This window comes from Balaenoptera musculus, chromosome 6 (assembly GCF_009873245.2).
Source record: "Balaenoptera musculus isolate JJ_BM4_2016_0621 chromosome 6, mBalMus1.pri.v3, whole genome shotgun sequence".
Lineage (NCBI taxonomy): Eukaryota > Metazoa > Chordata > Mammalia > Artiodactyla > Balaenopteridae > Balaenoptera > Balaenoptera musculus.
This window is the reverse complement of record NC_045790.1, coordinates 8,393,594-8,412,718: the sequence shown is the minus strand read 5'-3', so window position 1 is coordinate 8,412,718 and position 19,125 is coordinate 8,393,594. Positions and strand designations below refer to the sequence as shown.

The following is a 19,125-nucleotide window of genomic DNA, read 5'->3' as shown; positions in this document are numbered from 1 at the left end:
TCTCCCAGTGCAAAATTCACCAGAGAGTTTTGCATGAGAAAACGTGACAGTACTTAATGAAACTCAGCACCTAAGGGCATAAGGCAGTTGAAGGTTTTGTTTGTTTGTTTGTGTTTGTTTTGTTTTGTTCTTTCAATCAGCACCAATCCCGTAAATGATCTACACTTGGTGTAAGGTATAAAACTTTGTTTTTCTTTTGGAGTGGAGAGAACTCCTCCTTCTCCACCTTATGAACCATAGTGTGGGATTTTTTTCAATACTGTTACTTATGTGTAAAAAACAAAAGAAAGGTTTTCTTTTTGTTTTTACTTACAAAACATAGAGAATATCTTTGTATACATACAGCGACTGGAAAGAAAGCTTATCTGAAGGGGTTGTGACTTATTTTCTTTTTTTTTTTTGTAGCATTGGTGGTGGTGGTAGTGGTGGTGGTAGTTCTGTGTATTGGGGGAAGGGAGGAGTTATATTTCTTGCAAGCGGTGTTTACCGCAAACCAAACTTAAGGTCCCCTTCTCAACTTGGGTCAAGATGCTCTTAGAGTGAAGACTCATACTGTAGCAACTCGTATAGGAGCGGTCCATCTCGATATCGAATGCCTACCGCGGCGGGGGTGACATACTGCAGAATGTTAATAGTCCTTCTCAACCTCCTGTCTACAAAATGAGCATCCCAAGCTGGGTATCTCTTTCTTGGCATGTCAATCTTAATGAGGGGCCCTTCTGGGTGGTAAGGACGCCCCAACGGGGTAGAGGGCCCCATGGGTCTCACTTGGAAAACGGGCAAGCAAGTGTCAGCCGTGAGATCCTCCTGTTGTTCCGTTACGGCTCTGGTAGGCGTGACCTGGGTCCCCCGGTACCCAGGGGTCTGAGGCGCCATGGGCTCAACATCGGGGGGCAAAGGGATGCCCCAGAGCAGCTCGGCACAACAGGAGCTGACCAAGATCTTAGCTCGCGGCCCCGTGGGATGCAGCACACCATAATATAAGAGCATCACTGCAATCCCAGCCACAAAGCTAATAAAGACACAACACAGTGCTGGCACCGCAAAGGAGTCAGTGGTCTCCGGGTCTCTGTAAAAATACCAAAGGAACGTCAAGGCAGCATTCTCGGTCAAGACTATCGTATAATATGCAAACATTCGATATCGAGTCCGCCCTTCCTTGACGTTAAACCAGCAGAAAATGTACACAATCCCTACCACCATGTTGAAGAGGATCTCCTCCCACTTGGACATGCAGAAGTCTGTTCCGCCATGGATGATCCAGAAGGCCATGGCACACCAGTGAACCACCACGAAGATCCCGAAGTAGAGCTGGAAGATGGAAGCAAAGAGGGCAAAAGAGAGAACTCTGGATGAGATGGTGAAGAGGCGCCAGAAGAGGTGGATGACGGCCCCTCTGTAGCTCATACTCTTCTTGTCGTCCCTGGAGTCCCGCAGCAGCTTGTGATAGGAGGCTAGCACCCAAGCCAGGGACATCAGGGAAGTCACAGAGGAGACACCTGCCGGAAAGACACAAACCCACACAGTCAAAACCGTGGACCTCACAGCAGGGCTGCCAGCTGAGGAGACGCCCACACACACCACGATCTAAAGGAGGAGGGAGAAAGAAACACAAAATCAGGACCCAAACTTGGAGGCCATGTCTGCCCCCTAAGCTGACAGCTTGTGAAATCTAGCTTCAGTGTCAACGACCCAGTCCAGAACTTCTGGGCATCCACGGCTCAAGAGTGAAGCTGAGGTTGGCGTGCTTTGCCAAGGGGCTGGAGAGCCAGGACCTCTGTGCTGGCTCACCACCTCTGCTGTGGGAGGGACCCCATGTGTTCTATTGTAAGAGATCATAAGCTCACGGCGGGGTCGGTGTCCTTGTCACCACCAGGCTGCGCTCTCAGAGCAGCCAGTAGAAGGCATCACTGATTGTGAAGACCGAGAGCTTACTAACTGCCCCAAGCCGCACAACTGTTCTACTTTGAGAAGGCTTTGGAGGCACCCTTCACCTTCTCGTCAGCTCACTCAAGGCCAAGGAGCCCTTAAGGGGATCTTCTTCTATCTGGCATTTCCCCATCCACTCCCTAAGGCCACCCTGATCAAGGACCCGGGGAGAGCCTGTGTTTCTCTGACTGCCTTCTCTTTCACTCTTGTCTCTCGTGGTCTCCCCACAGCCCTTGTTGCCTTCTCCAATCAGCCACTGTTCAAGGTTCCCTGAGGCCTTGACTGGTGAGGCCCTGTCCTTCTCTGCTTCTCTCCTGCAATGAGCAGTGTAACTTGGGCTTTGGGGATGCCTTTGCCCTCCCTAGCCTGGGGAGCTTTCCAAGGCCTCTGCACGTCATTACCTACACGTCTCCTCAACGAGCAAGTGAATGTGTCTGATCCCAAGCGACGGTAGAGCAATTTTATTTATGACGCTGCCTATGTGATATTTGTAACTCAGTCAATCTAAACACAATAAACAGTGGCTGGAGTCTCTCCAAATCCACCCATGAGCAGGCAATCACGAGTCAGGCATCGTCATACCACCTCCTCTGGGGCAAGACTCCCTTGCCCCTCTGCTCCTTCAAGCATTATCTCCACTCAGTCCATCTAGCGCCTCTTTTGTTTTTCTTCTCTCCCAAAATTTCAGAATTAAATGTGGCTAAATTCAGCTGGAGTCCTGAATATTACCCCAAGGGCCACCATCTCCTAATCAAACTCCCCACCTTAACCCCAGAGCACGATTCCCCTACAGCGTTCTTCCAGGCTGACATCAAAGTGACCTGGTCGTTTTCTCTCTTAAGCCCAAAGGTCAGATCCAGGAGCCTCATTCATCAAGAGACCCATGAAGCTGGCCCAGAGCTACAGCCTTCCATTGGTCTTTCCCCGGCCCCTCCTCACGTCTCCACTTGAACCTCAGTGAAGGATCAAAGTCCTCTGTCACTCCCTCCTCCCCGCCCCACGCATTTGTCCTTCCCCACCCATCCCACGCGGCACCTCCCTTCCAACATTTCAGGGAGATGCACCGGTTTGCAGCTTGCAGAACATCAGAGTCTGATGCCAAAAACCAGTGTGTTGGCAGAGCACAGAAAAAGCCTGGAAGGTTAACTTTGACAATGAGTATGTGTTGCTTTTGCAATAATCACGGCCAATGTGGAAAATAAACAGGGAAGAAACAATTCCAATTTCTCCATAGAAGCCAATCTTGAAAACACCTGATGATTTTCCTCTCACTTTTCTGGAAAGTTCGGAACACAATACTTATGTGTGTCCTGCTTTGCCCTTTGTACACACAGGGCGTTTCCACCAGCTTCTGCTGAAGCCACGTGGTCTCTTGCGACCATGTCACAGTGGCTACGCTAACCTTGCAGAGCCTCCTGTGCTCGTGTTCTTTTGCGGCTGGGGCAGGGAGGGGCATGAGTTCCCTTGGGAGTCACGTGGTTTAGGCTATGGGTTTCTGGACGGCAGGGAATGTGCAGTCATCCTGATCGTCTGGGCCAGGCTTATTACCAACACTGGAGCATCCTCGGAAAGCTTCCTTGTGACATTACCCCTCTCCTGGTGAACCCATTTCTTGAGGCTAAAAGTGATACATCTCAGAGGTGCTACCGACCCTCAGTGATGAGGGGGAGCTCTACAGCAGCTGAATGGAAAGAAGGTTTGGTTTTTCTGTTTCTTCTAATAAAGCAAAAGGTATTACTTCTCCTGTTTGCAGAAAAGCACAAGCTTGTGAAGTAAGAAGTTAGCTTTTGCTGAAGCGTGGTCTAATCCAGTCTAACTCTGAGTGTGCTCTTGAACAAACTTGGGCTGCAGAAGCAGGACAGCCCCTCTGCTGTCACCGTCCTGATTTCATTGTTCGGTGTGCTGTGATGGTAGCCCCATCCATGCCCAAAATGAGCAAACAGGAATTCAAACGTCCACTGACCGCATTGGTGAAGCGAAATCCAATCCTTCATCGTCAATCTATCTTCTGGGTCACCTACGCCACTTCCAGATCCGTTCCTGTGGTTTCAGGGTATTGCAGAAATCACTCCCCTCTGAGCCGACCCACACACTGCCTCGGTCCATGGTCAGCGCTTCTGGAAGTTCTCTCTAGGATGTGGTATGAATGTTCCCCAAATGTCATAAGACATCACTGCTGAATTACAAGGGGGGCTCGGGAGACAGTCACATGGAGGACTGAGAGCTGACACTCGACCAGGGGCCTATGGGCTGGCTGATGTCCAGCCCCCGTCTTACCTCTCTGCCTCATCTGTTCCCGACATGGTGAAGTTGTAGATCGCCAAACATTATATCCTCTGGAGCTTCACAGACCACCCACTTCAAACCCATTCATCCAACAGGAAACAGAGGCTACCCCCAGAGGAACCACACACCATGATTCACTGAGCATGTACCTTATTTACAAGAACTCTGTGATGTAGGCACTTGTTACGGGCGATGTCCCCACCTCTCCCACCCCCAAATTCTTATGTTGAAGCCCTAACCCCCAGGACCTTACTATGTGACTGCCTTTGGAGATAGGGCCTTTAAAGAGGCAATTAAGGTAACATGAGATCATTAGGGTGGCCCTAATCCACCCTAATGACTATTGTCCTTATGAGAACAGATCATTTGGGCCCACAGAGATGCCTGGGATGTGCTCACAGAGGAAAGACCACGTGAGGACACAGCAAGAAGACGGACGTTTGCAAGTCAAGGAGAGAAGCCTCAGGAGAAATCAACCCTGCCGACACTTGATCTTGGACTTCCAGCCTCCAGAGCTGTGAGACAATAAATTTCTGTTGTTTTCGCCACCTACTCTGTGATACTTTATTACAGCAGCCCTAGCAAACTAATACAGAGTTCCAATTCCGTTTTTTGGATGAACAAGATATTTTTCAAAAATCATATTTCTATCAAGAAGTAGAATTGGAATTCAAACTCAGACTCCATGGCCTTGAAAGTGGCCACTGTACTAATGGACCCTCCAGATTTGGCCTTAGAAGGGACTGGGCACTCTGAGTGTAAAGGATTTGAATCTTTGGCCAAGAGTGGACGGGAGGTGTAGTACCTACAGGTATCTGAGAGAGGCCCCTGATTATGGAGCTAAAAACCAAATTTGAATTCTCTTCCACCTTCCTCAGGAAAGTAACATTCAAGCCACAAAGAAAGAGATGACTCCAACAGAATTAACTGAGATCACTTTCCCTCTGTTAAGTGATTAATCTTCAAAGGCCTGCAGCGTATATTATTACAGAGGGAGGAAGTGCAGCGTTTTCCTCCTGCAGTGGCTCACTTGGAAGATTTCTGTCTGGCCCGAGGTCAACCCAAAAGTCAATGCATTATCCTGGCCAAGACCCCAAGACCACAGCAACTGGCTGTGGAAACAGCCTCGCGGCCCCCAGTGAAATTCTCAGACAGGCCTGGGCACGTTTATGATTCCTCTCACTTACAGCTCCATCATTTTCTGCATTGCAAAGATCAGACTGGAAATTGTAAAACACTCCACGTTCGGCTGTGACGAGTTCTGGGCAGTGACCTTCACGGCTTGCTCGCTTTTCCTGCTGCAGACCAGGAAGGGGGGATTGCAGCTGGCCCAATGGGTGACCCAAGTTCAGCCCCACCATCTGGGAAGTCACTAAGCCAGAGCCTCGTGGGGGCCACCCCCTGAGAAAGGCTTGGGACAGGGGCCTTGGGGATCTGATCACCAGACCTGGGGGCTAAGGTTTCCAGAAACAGGATGTCCACACCTTATGACCAACGGAGCAGAGCATGAGGGGCTGCAGCCTGCAGTTGGAGGCCCTTGACCAAGGAGGGGCAGTCCTCTGGGAAGTCACCATCACCACCAATTTGGTGGTGTCCCTGCAATATCCAAGGGTCACTGTCAGTTGAATTGTTGCCAGTTGGGGAACAAAGCAAAAAATGAGTGTGGATGTCCCAACAGGTGAGAAGCAGAGTGACAGGGTGTCTGGGGAAAGGTCGGGACCCTAAAGTCAGAGAGGGGTGGGGAGCAGATGAAGTGGAGGGACAGGAGGAAAGGTGTGATGCCGTGGAAGGGACCAGGGCGGCAGGAGGGCCGTCATCAGGGTGAGGTAGGGAGGCTGCAGTCCGGCAGGAAGAAGCAGGGCCATGACCCGGATGGACCAGCGCAGAGCGGCACTGGGGGCCAGTGAATGGAGCCAGAAAGGGGACTTGAGGAGAAACCAAATCGCGAGAGAGTCTCGCCGGGAGAACGCTGTATGCGGGTTCAAGGAGTCTCTGAGAAGCCGCAGGAGCACCTGGATTGGCCCCAAGGCTGCTTGTGAGCCAGGGCGAGTGGGGTCCACTGCTGGACTCTGTTTCCCAGAGCGGGGGCAGTGAATGCCCGGCCCTGTCACCAGCTGCCCTGTTCTCCCTTCCGCCACAAAGAGCTCCCTTCTGGTCCCACCGCTAAATCACACACTGGAAAACACTCAAGGAAGAGTGACTGGATGGGGCGCTGAGCAGAGCGGAGCAGGGGCAGGAAGAGTCAGCTGTGCAGACTCCTAGCTCCCAGCTCCTTTCTATCAGCGTGTCTCCGCGGGCAAGTGCCACCAGCTTACAAAGAACAGCTCCCTGGACCCTGCACCCTCTGTCATGAGATCCCACCTCTCCCGTCTCTTCTCCAACCTTCTCGAGGGTAACCTCCTTGCTCCCTTAACTCTCTCACCTCCCTTCACTCCTGACCCCCGGGTCACAACTGAGAGCTCTCGGTGAGGTTGACGACCAGTTCCTAAGTGTGGCATTCAGAGGACTGGGTCCATGCACCTCCCCCTGACTCTGACATCTGTCATTTGGATCTACTCTGTCTTTCACACTTGACCATTAGCTAGTCCCCAATTATGGCATCCTTTCCCTGCTGGGCTGTTATCCTCATTTTACAGATGAGGAGACTGAATCTGAATTTAAGAGATGTGGATGTGGCCATACTCCCGTTCTGACTCACCTAAGTTATATGGCACTGTACCCCCATGGGCGGGTCCCCCAGAGAGTCCCCAAGCCAAGAAACAGGCTCAAGTTGCTATTTGTCTATCCACACGTCAAGGTCAACATCTGCCTCTCTCAGCCCTCACCTCCTCCCTCCTTACCACTGAAGCTAAGCTTTGGGGGAACTCCACCACCTGCTCGTCTAATTTCCATTGTCTATTTTCTCCAGATTGAGTTCCTATTAGAAGGGCAATTCTTCTCTTTCCACCCATCAAACTTCCCCCATCTTCCTACATTTTTTAAAAGCCCCGTCTGTGCTTAGAAATGCTCTCAGAAAAAGATAAGGCAGCTGCGGTCACAGGTCTCTAAGCATCACTGCCTGTCTCCTGTACTAGCCTCCACCCAGGAGACACAGCACGGGAGTGAGGATACAAAGGTACTTTCCTACCCGGGCCACCAGGGAAAGGAAACCAGCCTCAAGGATGCCGTCTGTGAACGAGGCTCAGAGACGTCAAGTAACTTGGCCAAGGTTACACAGGAGTAAGCAAGAGTGTGACCACTGACCACTGGGACTATCTCACTCCTCACTCGCGGTCTATGTGCTGGGGCCGGTCATCCTGGCTTCCGAGATCCAATTGTCAAATTGGCAGGAATTTTGTGGGCTGGCTGATGTCATGTGAGAGGCCTGAAATAGGTGTGGTGGGAATATTTACACCACAGAAATTGGCAAATGCTACAAATTAGGGTTCCCTCCAACCCTGCTAAGAACTGGTTGTTAAGCATTTACCAGCACACCGCTTAAGCTTGCTGAACACTGTTGCAAATTAGAGGAGCCTCATAATGTTCTCTTCCACGTTCCTACTCCACACTTCTAGGCAAATCAGATGCACTGCCTGGCGATCAGTCAGAATTATATTCTGTAAGTCTGATGTGGCAGCAACAAAGAAACCAATCTCCTTTTTCAACTTACACTGAAAATACATCCACAGTAAATAATTTAAGGTCTAACAGTTTTCTTCGAGCAGTAGACTTTTGCAAGCACTGACACATTCATTTTAGTCCCATTTCTGTATTTGGAGAGACTGTGATCCCCACATGAGGTTACCACATGGGGTCACCTTAAGACACTCCTGACATTTCCAGACTGACCTTTAGGAAGGGTCAAAATAAAAGATGGCATCCATCACTGTGGATGTAACCCTCAGGACAGACACACCGGTAGCTGAGGCAATCTGAAAAAACCCAAGGCCAGTCAGAGTGGTGTGGTGTAAACATAGGAAGGAAGGGAGGATTGGAATAATTCAGGAAAGCTGACATCTGAGAAATTATACCATACCCTGCCTGAAGAAAATGCTCCTTAACATCAGGGAGATGGTCCAAGGGGGACAGAATTCAAATCTGACCACTACAGCAGTAGTCTCTGTTACAGAGCATCGTCTTACCATGGTTTCTGTGACAAATCTCTTTACTGGCTCCGAATTCAGGCTCATTATGTCACCTGCTAATCTCTAATAAGTTTCAATAACAATAATACCCCCTCTACTGAACGAACAGCTACCTTGGCCCAGACTCTATGCTGTGACACCCACTAACCGGATCATTCTTCCCTATAAATGCATCTGAGGCTGATTTTAAGATGCGGAGATGAAGGCTCACAGTCTAAGCCACTTTTCCATATCAAGTAGTTAAGAAATCACAGAACCGGGATTTGAACACAGGCTACCTAACTCCAAAACTCAGATTCTCTTTTGAATCACTGGAAAGGTATGTCTTCCCATCCCCATTCATAAGTGAAGGAATTAGCATTCAGGTTTATACATCAATTTCTTATCAATTTGGTTATCGAGCCCCTCTGATCATCTCTGTGAGCACCGATGGCCAATGTGTAGGCCTGCAAAGCTGAGGACCCACCCTGGAGGGCCCTCCCTGAGCCTGCCAGTAAGTGCAGAGGTGGTGACACCTCTTTTTCATCTCTCTTGCCCAGATTGTTGGGAGGACCTCCTAGTGGGTTTCCCTGCATCCCCCCTCGTCCCGACAGGCCACTCGCAATTCCGCCAAAGTGACTGAGCTGAGGTGTGTCTCTCCTCGTGGCCTCCCAGGCATGGCAGCCTGCCAACGGTGCCTGACTTTCAACCTTTTCCCGGGGAGGATACGCCTTCCTGCCCTGCTGAACTGAGCTGTGCCTGTGACCTGTCCCAGCCACTGACACACGAGCAGAAGCATGTGTGTGTCACATCCAGGAGGAAGGGCACGCTCCCTCACCCCCGCCGCGGTGACCTGTGATAGACGCGCAACAGCAAGACATGAACCGAAGTTGTTTTAAGCCAGGGAAATGGTTCTGGCCTCTAACCCTGGCACGGCCAGCCTCTCCTACTGACACACGGCTTTGCTCAGGGTTAATGCCATGGTCCTTATAAGGCCTGCAGGGCCCCTCGTGACACTGCCTGGAGTTACAAGTGTATGCCGTCGAGTCCCCACTCACGCCCTTCACCGCTTCCCTTCTCCAATGGCCTCAAACCTAAGTCCGTCTCACGGCACCAGGCCTTCATCCTGGGCCCTACATGAGACAGCCCCTTCCTGCTCCAAGGTCACCTCACGCCAGCTCCTTGATCCCTCTCTGTCCCATGTGCTCCGGGCATAGTCCCGCCGCAGGGCATGTGCGCTGGCTCTGTCCTCCACCTTGGGGCCCTTCCCCAGGTCCCCAAGTGTCACCTCACTAAGGCCTTTACCAGAGCTCGGCCTCTCAGCCTGGCCATCGCTGGCCAGCACACTGAAACCAGCAACCCCCAATGCCTGCCCCACCTTCCAGGCTTAATTTCCCACCGTAGCATCTCCCACCATCTCCATACACTTTCTCTCTTACTCGTTCCCTTTTTCCTTAAGTTCGTACGTACCGTGATGCATGTGAGCCCCCAAGGGCAGCGCAGCAATTGGTCAGGTCCTTCTGAAACTATGTGCAAAACCGTGTGGGTATTTTTCTCACGTGACAGTCCACAGCTGTCCTCTGATTCTCAAAGGGGCCCATAGGGAAAGGGGTCTGTGACCCACCAGCCATCCTCCCTCCCGCCGTTTTCCCCAAAGGCGGGAAAGTGGAATTCCCCGGGAGCCTCCATTTAGGCCTGTGTCCTTTAGAAGAAAACCTTGAGGGTACAAGACGGAGACGAAGAGGAATAACATTCAATGAACGTTCCCAATGCATCAGGCATTATGCCAGATACTTTGCATCAGTTCTTTCGTTTAATCCTGACAATAATCCCCTGAAGTGTCTACTGGTGTCCCATTTTATAGGAGAGGAGACCGAGGCGCGGAGAGGTAAAAGGATTTGTCTAGTTACTGCAGGAAGCATGTCCTTTTATTCTGATGGTTTGCCTTTTGGGGTCTTGCTGATCCTGGAGGGACTGCCCCTCCCAGGTTTAGCAAATTCCTCAAAAGAGCAAACCACAAGTGCTTTTCATATGCAAAACAACCAGTCCAGAACGCACACCTCCTTTACTGGGCTCTGACACTCTGGGCCACTATCCCCCTGTTCTAATCACCCCAGGGCCAGGTCCCAGACAACTAGGGACAGCGCTGTGCCCCAGAGCCTCCTGAAATTGTTCAGACTAGCCTATCCTAAGCCTGCTTCCCCTGCCTCACTCATTCCTTCCCTGGGAAACCACAATAAAGGCTCTTGCCCACATCTTCCCTTCACTCCCTCTGCCTGTTGATGGACCCTGGTGCTTCCCCAGGTGGCCCCCCACCCCATGGTGTGGCATGCCCTCTCCTCTTGGGATCTGTGAGTAACAAACGATCTTTTCAATGGCAGTTGTCTCCTGATCTGTTGCCCTTGAGATGCCTCAATAACAACAAAACCTGTCTTTTAAAACAGTTACAACAGGGCTTCCCTGGTGGCACAGTGGTTGAGAGTCCGCCTGCTAATGCAGGGGACACGGGTTCGAGCCCTGGTCTGGGAAGATCCCACATGCCGCAGAGCAACTGAGCCTGTGAGCCACAACTACTGAGCCTGCATGTCTGGAGCCTGTGCTCCGCAACAAGAGAGGCTGCGGCGGTGAGAGGCCCGCTCACCACGATGAAGAGTAGCCCCCGCTCGCGGCAACTAGAGAAAGCCCTCGCACAGAAACGAAGACCCAACACAGCCAAAAATAAATAAATAAATATAAGAATGAATGGTAAATTAAAAAAAAAAACAGTTACAACATTAGCAAACTGTTGGAGAGGGAGCTTCAAACCCAGTATCTCCAGCTCCAAAGTCCCCCATGGCCTGGGGTTACAAGGCTAAAGCCTCCAGTAATTCCCTTGTCCCATGGGCTCAAATCCAAGCTCCCACTCACGGTGCCCAAGACCTCTGTGTCTGGGCCCTGCTCCCAGGCCCGTGGTCAGGATCTAGTGATATTAACCCACTCACAGAGGCAGGAGGGTACCGTGGTTCTGAGTGTGTGCTCTGGAACCAGGCTAGATTCTGCCACCCTGCTGTCAAGTGATGCTGGGCATCATGCCTGTTTGCTCACCTGCAAAAAGGCAATAATAACTGAATGCTCTTCATGAGGTTACTGTAAGGACCAAAAGAGAAATGGCTATTCAAGGGTTTAGCTCAGTGCCTGGCACTTGGCAAAGGACGACGCCCACGTATGAGCGGGTGTGAGTAGAGATACGGACCCCCATACGCACGCTATGTTGTCTCAAGCCCCTTGGCCCTTGCTCGTGTCACCCCTCTCCCCCTCCCTGCTCATCCTCCAGGGCTGAGGTCAGCACCTTCTCCTCCTGGGACCCCCTTCTGACTCCCCCAGAATGCACTGGTACCACCTCTGCGCTCTCCACATCATCCTGTGCGTTTCTCTTCAATGGCCACTATTTTATAGTCACATTTTCTGCTGACTGTTGGTCTTTCTCCCTTAACTGTGACTTCCCTGAGGACAGAACTAACATTTATTCTTGAGGGTAGAAAAACTGGCTTATCCATTCCTGTAATCCCCATGCCTGGTGCAGAGTTGTCACCCAACAAATGTGTCACCTGCACAGATACACTTTCCCAAGCAATGTCACAAATGCAAACCCCAGGTAACCATGCTGTTGATGCCCTGACCACGTCTTGTAAACAGCTAGCTTCAATTGCTTAGTTAAAGAAAGCCACCTTCCCCGCTATATCAGTGTCCTATGGCTGCTGTAACGAATTATCTCAAATTTAGTGGCTTGAAACAGCACAGATTTATTATCTGACGGTTCGGAAGTCAGAGTCTGAAATGGGTTTTATTGGTCCCAATCCAAGGTGTCAGAGGTTTGGGCTCACTCTGGAGGCTCCAGGAGAAAATCTGTTTCCTTGCCTTTTCCAGCGTCCAGAGCTGCATTCCCTGCATCCCTTGGCTCACGGCCCCTTCCTTCCTCTTCAAAGCCAGCAGCATAGCATCTTCAACTCTCTTCCATTTGTCACATCGCCTTCTGTCCCTCTGATCCTTTGTCTCCATCTTATAAGGACCCCTCTGGTTATATCAGATACAACTGGATAATCCAGAATAATCTCCCATCTCAAAATCCTTAAATTAATCACATCTGCATAGTCCTTTCTGCATAAAGTGCCACGTATAGGCTCAGGGGATTAGGAAGTGGACATCCTGAGGGGCCATATTCAGCCGACACCACCCACAATCACCCATTTAATAGCAGGGCAAAGGTCCTCAATGGGAATGTTATGTTCCCCCATCGCCCCCCACCCCCAGGACATCTGGCAGACTTTCTTGGTTGTCACAGCTCGGGGTGAGGGCGCTATGGGCATCTAGTGGGTAGGAACCAGGGATGCTGGTAAATATTCTGCAGAGAACAGGATAGCTCCCCAATACAATACACAGCAAAGAATGATTTGGCCCCAGATATACTAGTGCTGAGAAGGAGAAACCCTGTGATGGGGTTCCTATTCCTATTTCCTCAATGTTCTCAAGTTAAAAACAAACTGTGAACCTGCATGTGTCAAACAGCTGGAGATTCAGGCTTTCTAGAGTTCCTCCTGAGAAGTGCTCGATATCCTGAACGAGGCCCTTGGGGCACAGACCAGTGACCTTGGGAGAGGCCATGAGAACAGCATCTCTGTGGTCTGATACCCGGACAATGAGGCCCTTCTGAGCAGCTGACCATGAGTTGACGGTCACTCTGGGAACACGGGGGAAGGCAACAGCCCCCCTCTCAAGGAGCTTCAAGGTCAAATACTGGTATTTAAAGGACCGGGCAGGAGGAAAGCTAAATCCAGCCCTCTGATTCAGTTGCCTCTTCTTTCTAAGATGCTGTCAGACCTATCAAAACACCATCTTCATAGCCAACTAGATAAAGGCAAACTTTAGAGAGTCTAGAACAAATGTCAGCCACTCAGCTGGTCTGGCACAAGCCTCGTGGATGCCTGGATCCTGGTGGGCCTGAAGCACACTGTGAAGAAATCCGTCTGCTATCCCTGGAAAGTTCCAGTAAATCCACCCTCATTGAGGAGCAAACAGCCAACCAGTCTCAATGCCCTGATGCTCCCAGACTGACTGCATTTTAACAGAGGCCGTGAGATGCCCTGGAAAGCATGGGCTTTGGTACAAGCAGACTGGGCATTAGTTTATTGTTTGTGACCCATGCGTAAAAACATGGATTTGGAATATTCAATATATATTTGATATATGTACATCTTTCATGTATTTACATACTATATATATATATATATATATATATATAGTGTATATATATAGTGTATATATATATATATATATAGTGTGTATATATATATATATAGTGTATATATAGAGAGAGAGAGAGACAGAGACAGAGAATGTATATAGTACAATGTACATACATAGTGTATATATACAGTATTCTATAGCACTAAAGATGTGCCTATGTGTTCTATTCCCCCATACACACATATATAGACTCAATTATATTTGAAATGGTATTATTCATGTGTTACTTGTTATCGCCTGTCTCCCACACGAAGGGCAGAGACCCGCCTGCCTGGCTCACCTCTGTTCCCCCAGAGGCTAGCGCAGGGCCAGGCGTGCTCAGTGCAGATGTGTCTCAGGGAGCCTGTGTGATGTATTATCGCTGACCGTCAGACTTCCCTATAATATTTTGACAAAGGCCTAACCGAACTGATTTTCTCATGCAATCATGCCCTCCCAAGAGAGAAGCAGGCCTGCGGCCGGGGCAAGAGCATCGTCAGCTCAGTCTCACCTTGCAGGGCCCTGGGATTCCAGGTTTGCAAGTGGAGGGAGAGGAGGGGCCTGCTGGGATTCTAAGCTACAATGATGTAATTTAATCTAAACCCCAAAGTCATTCCCTCACCCGAGACACAAAGTAACCGCATGTGTAACCCTTACCCCTAGTCCCCAGGTGGCTTCCCCTCTAATCTCACAGGGTCCCCACCCATCCCCTCTGAGTAGATTAGGGCAGGTACGATTATTCCCAACTTAAAAAGGAGAAACTGAGGCTCAGAGAGGTTAAGTGCTGCGTCAGAGATCCCAGCCAAATTAACGGGCAAGGGGGGTGGCTAGAAGCCGGCACCCACAGCTGGAGTTCCCACCTTTTCTCCTGTCACGTCCCCCCTCCTCCCCCGCAAACTGCTCCTCCAGCCAACCGGCTCTGCATCTCCCTGACAGGTCACCGCGCGATCTGACCACTGCAAGAGAAATCCTGGGAGAAGAAGGGCTTGGGCCAAGGGCAGGGGCACCGCCCACTCCTGCACGAGGGACTGAAGGGTGGGGGGGAGGGAGAAGCGGGAGAAACGGGGGGGACAGAGGCGCGAGACTGGACATCGCAGGCTGACCTCCCAGCCGCTGCTGCGCCCTCGGCACTGTGCTGGGCTAGAACCAGCACTCTCCACGGTCCTGGCCTGGTTAGCCAGGAGGAGCGGCCCCTGGAGCCCTGGAAGGGACTGTGTCAGGAGGCTGGGGAGGGCTCCCAGACCGCTGTGGAGCTCCACGGCAGCTCAGGAGAGCAGCCTGGGGAAGGAAGCAGAGCTGCCGAGCAGGTGACGTCGCCCAGCCAGAGCCTCGCTGAGCAGGGCAGCAATGCGGGCCTCGGACGGGTGATTGCCAGGGGGCCTCCTTTGTGACACAAACAAATGTATTTCACTTGCTCCTGACAAAACCCCTCTGAGGCAGGAGTTAGGATCCATGGTTTACAAACGAGAACCCCGAGGCTCAAAGAGGTTAAGGGACTTATGGGACTGATGCAGCTTCTAAGTGCAAATCAGAGTGTGAAGCCAGGTCCACACCAGGAGCATTCTACCACTCAAAACAGGAGGCAGCACCTTTTCTTCTAGGTGACAGTCTCAGGAGGCTACCGGAGGGACAAGCAGAGAAGGCCTCAAAGTACTTGGTTATTACTGGGGCAGGGTGGGGGGGGTGAAGGGAATGACGGGGTCCCCAAGAACAGCAGGAGGTGGGGATGGGCTCCACGCGGTCACAGGTGGGCAGGTATTACAGCGGGCACATGCGGTCACAGGTGGGCAGGTATTACAGCGGGCACATGCGGTCACAGGTGGGCAGGTATTACAGCGGGCACATGCGGTCACAGGTGGGCAGGTATTACAGCGGGCAGGCTCCTGAACCCCAGGGTCTGGCAGCCTGGGGCACATGGGGTCTGAACGCACAAGAGGGCCTGGAATTGAGAGAGGACCCAGCTCTCCGCTGGTCAGCGTCAGACCCAAACCTCACCCCAGGTTGGCCATGGAGTGACTGCCTCACCCCTAGGACTCCTCTTGCTGTCCTGACCCACCTAACGCCTCCAACTGTGTCTAGAATGGAAAGGATCCCTTTTTTATTTTTACAGATGAAAAAGGTGAGGCTCAGAAAGGAAGGAGAACAGCTTACAGGGACTCCCCCCACATTTCCTTCTCAGGGTCTCTTCCATTCCACCCACTTCCCAGGAGTGAGAGACGTGTGACACAGGAAGACATCATTCATGAAATCTGTAGGCCTTCTTTCCTTGGAAATCTTAAGAAATAGAAAAGATCTTTTGAAGATCATTTAATTGCCGTCTTTCCTGGAGCTGGGAGTTCCCACGAGGCCTTGAGTTTGCAATTGCCTCTAATGTGAATGTCTAGCCTAATAATTAAACATTGCTCCTGTCCGATTCTTGCTCAGATTCCCCCACTTTTCTCTTCCTTAGAGTCACAGCCTGCCAGACTGAAAGGACTTCAGGAGTCCCTCCTGCCCTCACTCACATTACTCAGGCTCAGAGATGAGATGGGAGAGATTTTCCCAGCATCCCTTGCCACGTTCTAGCACAGTGGACTCAGGACCCAGGGCTCCTTCAGCTGCCCGCCTCCCTATGCAGGAAAGTTGGGGGGTGGGAGACAGGAGAGCAAATCTAAGAAGGGTGACGTGTCTCTGTGGGGCAAAGAAACTGTTCTGAGATTGGTTGTGGTAATGGTGACAACTCCGCAGATACACTAACAGCCACTGAAGAGAACACTTCAAGTGGGTGAATTTTACGGTATGTAAAGTGGATCTCAATAAAGCGGTTTAAATATTTTTAACAAAGCAGAAGAGGAAGAGATGCTCTGCCGGCAGGACCCCTGGGGCAGGGCTGAGCCCAGGCACGACACACCCACCTTCCCAGCCTCCTGGCTGCTCCCCAAACACAGGAGTCACTTTCTCAGCCCAAGGCCTTGCCCTTGGCTGGTCCCTCCTCTGGTACGCTCACCTCCAGAGATCTGTGGGCTCCCCCCCCCCTTCACATCTTTGCTCAGAGGTCCCCTTCCTGCAGCCCTACTGGAGACCGGGAGACCTTCCTGCAGCCCTATTGAAGGCTGACACGGCTCTGCTCCCCCGCCCCTCTCTCTTCCCAGCTTGAGAGCTCTGCTGAGTACTTACCATTTTCTAATAGTTGTTTTGTTCGTTGTCTGTCTCTCCCTACAAGAAATGCAAGCTCCATGAGAGCAGGGCTTTCTGTCTGTTTTGTTTATTGCTCATATCTGTCCCCAGCGCCTAGAACCGTGCTTGGTGCATAGTAGGTGCTTAATAAATAGTTACTGAATAAGTGGCCCCGTTACAGTTACGGCTCAGGCTTCTGAACCGGCAGCACACGGAGCCTCCCCTGAGAAGCCCCACTGGTCAGCCTGCCTTGACGTCCCTCTTTGTCCCAACATTTCATGCACAGACATTTTCAGGTGGCCGATTGTTATTTCATCTGTGTTAATTGTAGTGAAATTGATTTAGCCTGCCTTTCTCAAACGTTTTCTGCTGCTTTAAGAACTCTCCCTCATTTGTACATACTGCATTTTCTTTTACACTTAAAATTTGTTAAGAGGGTAGATCTTACATTGTGTTCTTATCACAATTTAAATAAAAGAACCCTCCTCTCTTTTTCTCTTGCCTGTTGTTAGGGCAACCTCAGCCAAAAGGCCTCAGAATTGGATGCAAAGTCAAACTACACTGATGCACCAGAAGTGATGTCTCTGTTTAATATCCTTGCAAATTCTGTTTAAAAGTGTGAGGTTTTGATGTTCTGTTTGACAAGAAGCCACTGGGAGCTGAAGCAGCACTGTGAGCTTGAGCTGGCTGTTCAGGGCACCCTGTGTGTAGACGCCAAGTGGGTATCTGATGGGCAAGAAGGAGGGGCAGCTTCTCAGAAGGAGACAGAAACAGAGCTGGGGAGAGTTCATCCCCCGGGGAAACGCGAGAGGCCGAGTCTGTGTTCTGGGGGGAGAAGGAAGGCGTGTCCCTCTTCACTGCAGTTATGGGTGAAGATGCAAGACAGCCAGGGAAAGAGCCTGAAAAGGGAAGTGCACATCTTCTCCTCTATCTATCCTGGAGGCTAAGACCGAGAAACGGCACGAGCAGCCTGGAGCTGAGATCGGAGGCTGGAAGATCTTGGTACCAACCTGGTCTGAAAGCCCAGAGCATCTCTCAGAGCTAGCGGCTCCAGCTCAGCACGGGGCGGGGGTGAGGGCCAGGGGGAGTCAGGGAGAAGGGGGCTACTCCACCAGGGTTGAGTCAGGCAGTGGCTCACACAGCAGGGGATCGGGGGGCACCGAAACCCCCCGTAACTCTGCACAAGGTGATTCATTATCTGACGGTGTTTGATGCAGTGAAAGGGCTGTTTCAATAACAAATTTTACTTCTTGGTAATGAGGAAAGTGAGTAGGAAATTCACAGGTCTGGTGTAGAACACAGAGCTGTGGTCACGGGCCGCACAACCAGATCACCATCACTTCCTGGGTGGCAGCTCCACCTAAGTGTAACCAAAATCCTAAATGATCAAGTAGCCAACTTTTGTGTCCCAGACTTGGAGGGTAACAGCTAATGTCCATACGAGCGGGACTGGAGAGACAGGACAGCATTTTTCACGTTAGAGAAAAGAAATCTCCCCAGGGGAGAGACATGGACGTCCTTCGCTGCGGGGAGGGGAAGGCAGGGAGGGCCGTTTAACCAACCCCACAGCCGAGAAGCAGACCCTGGCCTCCGCTCCCCTGAGAACCGGAACCTGGAAGCCGAGTCCTCACGCAAAATGGAAACCTGATCCGGAGAGGAAGCCCGGAGAGGGAGCTGATGCTTCCTTCGGATGACTTCCGTCCTCACTCGGGAAAGGAGGAAGAGCTCCTGGGGTGGCAGCTGAAGAAAAAGGTACAGACGGGAGCAGAGACACTGGACGAACACCTGCCTCTCTGCAGCGCTCTCTTGCTGGAGAAAGGAGCAAATGTGAAGCTAAGGTACACGCCACTGGTGGGCTTCTGATGTAAGAGGAGGCGACAAGTGAGGTTAAGAAAGAAGAAAACGATTAGGGAGGTTAACACCAAAGGGATGGAGAGACAGAGGCCTATTTGGATCTTACAGCTCAACGTTTGTTTAAAAGAAAACCAATGCTTAAGGGCTTGGTGTTTAAGAACACCTGCCGAAGGGTAGGTATCTTGGCAAACCCATTCCTGGCACAGCATCTTGCCTACAGCAGAGCAGGTGCCTGACAAGTGGGGTCGCGAGGCCACGGGCGAGTGGTCTTCAGAGCCCTGTAAGGAGGATAGCTCCTCACGGTGAGCTCAACCCAAAAAGGGCAGGCTCAGGTGCTGGGTGGGTGTAGCCAGTGGCGCTCGCCCACCCCGCCAATGTTCTCGTGGAAGCGTCAGGAAAGGTGACAGAGCTACTAACTCTTGACCCGATCCCCCAAACCCAGTCCCCGTAGAGTGCCCTCCAGCTCAGCACTCCCTGTTAGAACCCCGGCGCTCCTTCCATCACTGCCTGCACCAGGCCTGCTAAGCCTTGTTGA

The 19,125-nt window shown here is 51.2% G+C and overlaps 1 protein-coding gene across 1 annotated transcript in view; it reads right to left on the bottom strand.

Annotated features, from left to right (window-relative positions):
• Positions 1-422: 422 nt before the first annotated feature.
• Positions 423-19,125, bottom strand: part of XKR6 (XK related 6) — a 274,089-nt gene continuing 255,386 nt past the window's right edge. Inside the window, exon 3 of the mRNA XM_036856799.1 lies at positions 423-1,499. Coding sequence (XP_036712694.1) covers positions 535-1,499 — 965 coding nt within the window. The 3' untranslated portion in view covers positions 423-534. The remainder of the gene's footprint in view (positions 1,500-19,125) is intronic.